Source organism: Pimephales promelas, chromosome 17 (genome assembly GCF_988280905.1).
Source record: "Pimephales promelas chromosome 17, fPimPro1.hap1.1, whole genome shotgun sequence".
Lineage (NCBI taxonomy): Eukaryota > Metazoa > Chordata > Actinopteri > Cypriniformes > Leuciscidae > Pimephales > Pimephales promelas.
Window position 1 is genome coordinate 33,560,165 of NC_142785.1, and position 9,960 is coordinate 33,570,124.

At 36.3% G+C, this 9,960-nt stretch overlaps 1 protein-coding gene across 1 annotated transcript in view; it reads right to left on the minus strand.

Moving 5' to 3' along the window:
- Positions 1–9,231, minus strand: part of LOC120462300 (testican-2) — a 28,319-nt gene extending 19,088 nt beyond the window's left edge. Inside the window, exon 1 of the mRNA XM_039650909.2 lies at positions 8,988–9,231. Within this exon, the coding sequence (XP_039506843.1) occupies positions 8,988–9,155 (168 nt within the window). The 5' untranslated portion in view covers positions 9,156–9,231. The remainder of the gene's footprint in view (positions 1–8,987) is intronic.
- Positions 9,232–9,960: the final 729 nt, after the last annotated feature.

Sequence of the window (9,960 nt, forward strand, 5' to 3'; positions counted from 1 at the left end):
CCAATCATGAGTTTATTATTATCCATTTGCATTAATTTAATTTAATTTAATTTAAATGTTGTTTTTAAAATAAAAACTTGCCGTGAAAATGATTATATTTATCCCGTTCAAAAGTATGAACATGGTTAAAATAGGACTAGATCAAGCGATATTCAGTTAGTTAAAGATCGAAAGAAATTTGATGACAAATATAAAAATATCAAAACACACTCAGATGATTAGTAATCTTACAGTGACTTTCAAAATTTTCAGGTACAGAAATGTAATAAAGTAATAGTCATTGTATAAATTGCACATAAATGAATCCTTGTTAAAGTTATTCAGTCAAGAGCAGTCGTTAGATGAACATTAATGACAGACGGCCGCAGGAATATTAGGCTACTGTCACTTTAAGAGCGAATGCACGGATCCGATAAACTGATACACATGCATTTCCTTTCTCAACTCTTTCATAATGAGGATACTCGCAAATACTGGCATTCGCAAGCACAATTAAAAGAGTTCAATTCGGTATTCAGTATTCGAGTCTGCACAAAGCACACGTCTTTTCGTCATTACTACACGAGTAATGAAGTCTATAATGATGTTTTTAATGAGTAACCATAAAATCGATGTAACAATCACCGTCAAATTGTTGTATTAGCTTGTAAACACAAAAATTAATGGACATTTTATATGCAATTCAAACATAAATATTACATTTAGGTCTAAATATCGCTTGTGTTTGGGATAGTCAGAAGCGGAGGGTGTGTGTGAAACTGAACATGGTGTGTTTAAACCACTGAGATTCCTCGTTGCTGATCTACAGTCAGTGTGTGGCAGTGATTGACGAACCCGAGATGTGAGTGACGGGCCGATGACCCAGCAGTTCTGTAATGAAACCCGTCCTCAAACGATTCACGTCACTGTCAGTGTGTAATCGGGGCTGCTTCTCCACTTTACTGTGCTTTCACTCTCAGAGAACAACATATTTAGCAGATTAGCTTTTCTTCATTACCCTATAAGTCATGTTACTATCTAGGGCACTACTTTACAAGGCAGCTTCCTAAATGAAATGCCATCTCAGAAGTGAATGATTCAAAACACACAGGCACATTCATGTTTTCTGAGATTGATACGGTGAAACGAACGCCATCGTCACTGTTCGTATCACTGTGATCAAGAGCTGAGAGTCAGATATGATAATGAGCGTTTGCTTTCTGACCAATCAGAGCAGAGCGGCTCTCAGAGAGGCGGAGATTAGAGACTGAATCCTTGATGGAAGCGTTTCAGACACTGAGAGAAAAGAGCTGAGATTCAGATATGATAATGAGCGTTTCCTTTCTGACCAATCACAGCAGACATCTGACCAATCAGAGCAGAGCAGTGCTCAGAGAGGCGGAGCTTAGAGACTGAATCCTCAATGGAAGCGTTTCAGACACTGAGAGAAAAGAGCTGAGATTCAGATATGATAATGAGCGTTTCCTTTCTGACCAATCACAGCACACATCTGACCAATCAGAGCAGAGTAGCGTTCAGAAAGGCGGAGCTTAGAGAGACTGAATCTTTTATTGAGCCTTTTCATAAAAGGACTGATGCGGCAATGTATATTATGGGAAAATTAAAGTGTTTTTGACCTTGTGTGCATGAAAAACTATTCTAAAACAACATTAGGAACCTTTAAAATAGCATAGCGGAGCACTTTAATGTGCATCATCTAAACCCTCTTGAAATGATGGTTTAGATGATGCACATTAAAGTGCCCCGCTATGCTTGAAACCTGCGCTAGTGGAGGGCAGGCACACCGGTCACATCGCCCTGGGCAAGAGCAATTACCCACAATCCCCTGCTGTCTGACTGCAACTGCAAGCATATGCAGGAGGACAAACACGGCTTCCAGCTCAACTTCAGCTCGTGTGCTGGTTTCATACAGCGTTTCTAACGATGAACATTTTAAAGGCCGGGTGCGTCATTAAAAATTAAGCACCATCAAGACGGACTTTATGAATTTAACATCCACACATCCACACAAATAACTGACCGAACAAACTGGCATGCTGTAGATATAATGAGGTAGCTCAAAATAAATGAGTTTGACAGCAAAATATGATTTAAAAAGAGCATTATTATGATATATCACAATTACTTCAATATCTGCACCAAATTGCAGTTTTTTTTGTCAGGACTTAAAGGGTTAATGCATTATTAAAAGCAAAATGTGTATCTTTGGTTAATATTTTATTTTATCAGCTAACATTAACAACAAATATGTTAATAAATACTGTAACAAATGTATTGCTCATTAATGCATGCATTGGTGTTACCATTAGAGCACTCCTGCAACATTCCTATGGTTGCTATAACAACTAAAGTAAAAAATAAGAGACCATCCACCGTCTCTGACAGCTACAAGATTTCTGTTCTTTATGAATAATGTGTCCTGAATGTAAATACGCCCTCAGATACCAGTAAGGACAATTATAAGCAGTTTATGCAACACATTTGCATAATCATTCGCTCATGCCACACCCACTTCCTGAGCCGTTTACCATATATGGTAATATAGTGTTTCCGAGATTAAACACAACCTATGCTGCTTTTCTGTTTGATGCCACATCAGAACATATTCATACACATGATTCGGACACACAAACACAGGCGATTAAGAGGAAAGTGACCCACAAACTCATCACGAATCGGTCTTTAATTCGTTTCTCATTAACACACTTGAAAACCAAAAGCATCAACACACACACAGCAGAAAACCAAGACATTTTGTGCTTGTGTGTCCTATTGTCTTCTCTTTTTATCTGCTAAAACAACGACAGTGAAAAACACTGGCTCCTTTTCAGTGCATAAATTGGATTTGGGATTGATTTGGCACAAGAAACGGGTGGCATTATAGAAATTATAATTTAAAACTTTAGATTTTTAACTTTCAAACAAGCGTTTGTCAACCAGTTTAAAAGAGTATGTTGACAAAATTCATTCTAGTTCCTTACATAAAAATTTTAATTGCAATTTTACGTCCTGTTTGTCACCCGAGGAAGTTAAAAAGCATTTTTCTTTCATATTCGTTTAGGAGACACTTTTATCCAGTGCTACTCGCGACTAAGAAAACAAGCATCTGAGTGTAGTTCTGACCCCTAGTTTATCTCCATCCAATCAATTCCCCTTAAATATGACAACACTCAGAAATATACGCCACATTACAGAAGTAAAATGGGTGATTCTGCCAGAATATGTGTGTACAAATTGTTCAAAACAAAGGTTATTTATTGGCATCGATGGTTTCATGAAGAACCTTTAACATCTGTTCTTACTAAAGTAAGTAAAATGGCTCTTTTATAGACCCAATGTGGTGTAAATCCAGCTGTTAAGTGTCTATGTGGTGTTTTAATCATGCTTTAAAGGAGTAGTTCACTTTAAAAAAAAACTTTTGCTGATAATTTACTCACCCCCGTGTCATCCAAGATGTCCATGTCTTTCTTTCTTCAGTCGAAAAGAAATGAAGGTTTTTGATGAAAACATTCCAGGATTTTCTCCATATAATGGACTTCAATGGGGTCCAAACGATTCAAGATCCAAATGAGAGTTTCAGTGCAGCTTCAAAGGGCTTTAAACGACACCAGATGATGAATAAGGGTCTTATCAAGCGAAACGATCGCTCATTTAAAAAATAAATAACAAAGTTTAAGTTTTATAAGCTCAAATGCTCGCCTTGCTCTGTTCTGTGATGCGCGTTCGTGACTCTCCTGTTCAAACTCGTTCATCAAATGAACAAATCTTTTCCAGAGTCAACTTCATTTAGTTCGTTGAATGACCCAAATGACACGAAAAAAGGTTTGTTCATTTGATGAACGGGTTCGAACAGGAGAGTCACGAACGCGCATCACAGAACAGAGCAAGGCGAGCATTTGAGCTTATAAAACTTAAACGTAGTTATTTACTTTTTAAATGAGCGATCGTTTCGCTTGATAAGACCCTTATTCATCGTCTGGTGTCGTTTAAAGCCCTTTGAACAGTTTGCAGTTTGCAGTGAAACTCTCATTTGGACCTTGAACCGTTTGGACCCCATTGAAGTCCATTATATGGAGAAAAATCCTTGAATGTTTTCATCAAAAACCTTCATTTCTTTTCGACTGAATAAAGAAAGACATGGACATCTTGGATGACACGGGGGCGAGTAAATTATCAGCAAAAACTTTTTTTGAAAAGTGAAACTCCTTTAAGACAAACCATGTGTAAATTCATAAATCATAAAAAATGTTCTGCTTAAAACTGCAGTGAACCACAGTTTGAAATCGCTGGTGTTTCTGACGTCACAAACGACCTTGTTGTAACCAATCAGATCAACGTGTGATCGTCAACCAGTGGATCTCTGAGCGGAGGCGGGGCTCATTTGCATATTTATAGAACCGTGCATACTAAATGAGGCATGGGTGTCGAGTTACGTTCAAGATATTTTAAGGCATGACATTTTTTTTCCTTTCCTATTCCTTGGTGATCAAAGGTGAGTTTTAAGGGACAAAATTACCGATGGAAGAACTGAAGGGTTCTTATAGGAACCAAAAATGGTTTGTCACATCATCGCTGCATGAAAATAAAAAAAAGTACACCATGAATTAAACACTCACAGGAAACAAACTACCTTTAATCTGATATTTCCGCAGCAGTTTCAATCATTCTCAGCACATATTTTACTGAGAAACAACCATCTGTGTGAGACGCCGCATTATCAGAGTCAAGAACTCTGTCTGAAGATAACAGGGACATCAGGACAAAACTGATGGAGATAGACTCGGGAATACTGCTGTTATTAATAATAATGATGCGGCGCTGCAGAGCTATTAATCAATCACTGCTCCTGCACACAGATATTACTGAGTGACGCTTGCCTTCAGCAGCTTCTGCTAATTGTGCTCGAATCTGTTCTGAAGTTTGAGATTTGCGGCGCATTATGAAAAAACAGGTGTTAACATGACAGGAGCATCAGTCCTCAAGCTTCAAAACACTCCTGCATTTCTGTCATAGCGCAGTTTATATTCTGAATCCATATTTAATATGCAACCGGCAACCATGAAATACTCACAAGCTGACTTGTAACTATATGGTTTATATCAAATTGTAAGAATAACTATCTAACCATAAGAGACAGACTGTTAAAAAAAATGAAGTTGCCTGGTTGCCTTAAAATTTTGAGTTCATTGAAATTAATAATTTTAGTTATTACAACAAAGGTGATTGGTTTAATAAACAGAAACTCAAAATATTATGCTATCTGAATTACATTCATAAACTAAGTTAAAAGGTTAGAAAATTAGTTTTTACACTGCATAAGTTACTAACATTTATTATCAGAAGATTATCTAGAATGATTTTTGTTCCTCATACTTCCATGTGGTGACAAATATTTGAGGAATATTCCTCATAGACCTACAAAATAAAGATAATTTAATAATATAACAAAACATGAAAAAATAATCTGACGGCTGACGCAACATAAAACAAATAAAAAACAAAAACAAACATAACAACATAACATAAAAAACTAAACAAAACAATGTGAAAACACATAACATGTTTTATGCTTGTGAATAACGTAAAATTAAACATAACATAAATAAAATATAAAACAGTGTTACATAACATACCATGAAAGAACAAAATAGAACAAAAACAGCATAAAACAACAATAAAACATAACAAAGTAGAATATATTAACACCATGAAACAACATAAAATGAAAAATAATAAATAAATATCGTAACATAACATGAATAAAAACAATGTAACATAAAAAACAGCATAAAACACATCAAATAAAACAACACCACATGAAAACAGCATAACACCATAAAGCATAAAATATTTTTGTGACAGTTTTCAGGAATTCTCAATAAATTATTTGCATGGTAAATGCATGAATAAAAATCATGCAAAATACCATTTCATGGTTGATGAGACATAATTATGGCTGGTAAACTTTCAGAATTAAACCGCAAATAGCAGGTGTGGTCAAAAGTTAATGTTGGACCCTGTCAGTATCATATCATACAGGCCAACGGTAAAAAGCAGTGTGTGCATGACAGTGTTTAACACACACTCCGCTGAAACAAGTCCATTTTTTTCATGCATTTCTGTAACAAACACGAGTAGACGAGAAGCTCTGGACTGCGACTGTACAGAAGTGTAGCATGTGGCTCATCGGCTGTGTTTACAGTGTCAGGAGTGTGAATAAACATGTCACAGAAGCATTAATCACACACACACATCGTCTCTACACTGGCATATGGCACAATGCATCGGCTCATACGTAATTTACATTGTAACACTCCAGATTTCACTTTCTGAAGTTTTAAAAGATTCATTTATTCACACATTAATTTAATATTCATTGTGCATTAAAATATCCATGTGCTTTTAGCTCTCTGGCGTAATGGAAGCAGAATAAATCTGTCAATTTTACTCACAAGTTGACTGATACACTGCAATATTACATGCTTTTAATCAAATTATAAGCAATCTGAGCGTGGCACATCTTCACATAACATGACCTCAATAAAATATATCCACATGCATCAGAAGTTTATCTATATGCCTGAAAAAAAGCTCAATTAAATTCATGCAATTCATTAAAACCATGCAAAATACAGATTCAAGGCCGCATTAGGAAGCTAAATAAATTAGACACGTTTAACTTTTGTCTCCAGTATTCATGCATGAGCAAGTCTGAGATCATAAACATGCATTGAGAAAGAAAACAGATGTGTTTCATAATTCATACAGTCATTAGGCTGCACGTGTTCAAGTGGGACGTGTTCATCCCAATGGGGTTTACATAGTGATGCACGATATAATGGCGATCGGTATCGGCCGATATATTATGTTCATGTCTAATGTTATCGGAAGAATTGGCCGATATATTAAAGCCGATAAATAATGTATTATTCCAGACACTTCAGTTGCGCACTGTCCAACATAATGGTTTTGTAATGCTTGAAATATGATTGAAATCACTTTAAAAAAAAAGAAAGATACGGCAAAGTGCAAATCTGTCATATCGGCTACATGCAATCATAATAAGAACATTTTAAAGATTTTTTTTTTAATCAGGCTCTCACAAAAATAAAAATTTGGATTTAGATTTATCGGCCAATATATCGGTTATCGGCTTTTTAATATAAAGAATTATCGGCCAAAATGTTGATATCGGTGCATCCCTAATATTGGCTTACGCTTCTTTATTGTTTGTTTTAAATTCCTGTTTCTGATAATCTTGAATCCGAATAACTTTGTCGCAGCATCTCTTCTCTACTCTGATGATGTGGGCGGGACAACCTGTCACTCACAAGAGATCAGCCAATAGCAAGCCACAACCATCCAATCAATTCCCCGCGGAACACAATCAAGCCCCGCCCACATTTGTTCTTGTTCCAGAAGCGTTCATATTCGACACGATGGGGTTTGTCATCGCCAGGATCATAATAATGCCCTCTGACTAGCCAATCACATCACTGCTAATCTGAAGAGGTTCCCTAACACACACACACACACACACACACACACACTCTGGCCCTTGCCTGTCACCCGATTCAGTCCAACACTGAATCACAAAGTGTCTTTCTCTCCAATAAACAAACACAAAACACACGATGTCTGTCTCTGTAGCGCTAACTCATCCAGACAGGAGGACCTCGGGGAGCTGACGAGACCTGAGATGTCATTTCTCACACAACTTCCCCGTTCCCCACTCTCTCCAGCACACAGTGTGCCGAGATGAGCTGAGATCATGTGTGGAAAAGAGCAGCGAAAATTTCCTTGCTGAAAAAACTACAATATCATAATATCAACATAATACAGATGAATATAAAACTTGTGTCTCACACTAAAACATACAAACAAAAGCGACGTAATGATGCCAAAGAACCATTTTTGGCTCCCCAAAGATCCTGAACATTTGAATAACATCTAAAGAACTGTGTATCACTATGTTTATCACTATAAAGAAGATTTTGTGCAATGGAACAATTCAGTTCTTCACTATATGTTCAAGTGACCAATGAAATCAAAATGTAAAAAAAAGGAATATTGCAGTAATTATGATAAGTCATAATGATATGTAATCATGTAATCTAAATGAGAATGTAATCTAAATGTAATAGTTATGCACCGAAATGAAAATTCTGGGGTGATATATATATATATATATATATATATATATATATATATATATACCGATAATGCCATTTTCGGCCGAACATTTTCGGCGGCCGAAATTTCGGTGCACCCCTAAAATTAAAAAAAAAAAAAACGAAAACTAGTTTAAAACTAAATAAATATATTCAGTATAAATCACATTAACAATAAGTATACATTATCAACACAGATAATAAGCTAAAATGAATCAAAATTAAATTAATTAAAAGTATGTTGGTCGATAACAAATTTGATTTCCAATCCATATGGTGCATCCCAGATTGAGGACCTCATAAAATAAACCATGCAACAATAAAATGTTATTTGTATAAAAAAAATTAAAACAATAATAATATTCACTTTTATAGTTTGCATTGCAACAGGGGCTAGTTGTTACAAAGTCTATATCTCTGTATGTTGGCTTTAAAACATTATTTCAACAAAGATAAATGTGAAATGTAAATTGTTTTTAGTTTTTATATATTTTGTAATTCGTTTCATTTTGCTGGCAAAAGATAATATGTATAAAACATATATATAAAAAAGAAAAAAGTATTCTCAAATCAGAGCCAATCAGGTTCCCGATGTGACAACATGCCCCATTGAAGGGGTTATAATGTCCAAAATCGTTATTCACGGTGAAAAAAGGTCAACGGCATTTTTGCAGTCAAGACTTTAAGGTGTTTGTCGATACTTTAAGAATATAGGCTACTACCCTTGCAATGTTGTAGTTCAGTCAGATTTTTTGTGTATAGGCTATAATAATTGATTTTTAAACTGACACGGACAGTAAATGGCGGGAAACTCACGTCTCTGAAGCGGTTCCAGTGTTTGACGGTTCGGCTGTACTGATGGACGGTTGAGAGCCACTGCTGCTCGTCCTCAAGGAAATTCCCGCCACCTATCTCCCGCGCTTCCCTCGCGCTCATCGTCAGTGTCACGAGCAGCAGCTGAACAACAGATAAACCGCTCATCATGATCCGTTCCTCACGAAGAAACACGAGAGAGATCTGAACGAAGCGTTGGTCGTCTGAACACCGCTCAGGTGACGAACTGATGATGAGGGGGAGAGAGAGGGAGAGAGAGAGAGAGGGGGGGGGGGGGAGTGCCGTTGAACTGAGGCAATTAAATTCATCTATTGCTGTTGGGATTTTCGAAATAAGGACCAAAATAGCATTATTTAGGCATTATCATTGTTAAAACATAAAAGTGGTATTATTTCGATTAAAGCGTCTGTGTGTGATCTGATCATTACTGCAGTGATTATTATGTTTCTAGCATGTTATATGTTTGGCCACAGTTCTCCTAACCCTAATTAACAGAGTGTGTAGCTTTTCGTTTCTCAAAGTCCCCCTGTCAATCATTACATCCTTTAAAACTCATCTTTGACCACCAAAATGTCATATATAAAAGTTTTTTCCTTAAAAAAAAATCTTCACCCCATCAAATATCTTGAATGTAACTCGACACCCTCGTCTCATTTAGTAAGCGTGGTTCTATGAATATGCAAATGAGCCCTGCCTCCACTTACTCACTCAGAGATCCACTGGTTGGCGATCACACGTTACAAGATCGTTTGTGACATCAGAAACACCAGCGATTTCACTTTAGTTCACTGCAGTTTTAATATACACATAAACATACACCTGTTTTTATTAAACTCGTTTGCACTTGAAAGTATTGGTGCATTCATAATGAGCCACTAATTACATCCTGGCAAACAAACATTTTAGTTTAAATATTTCAAAATTTGAGAAGTATTACAGTGCATTTTAAGAGGCT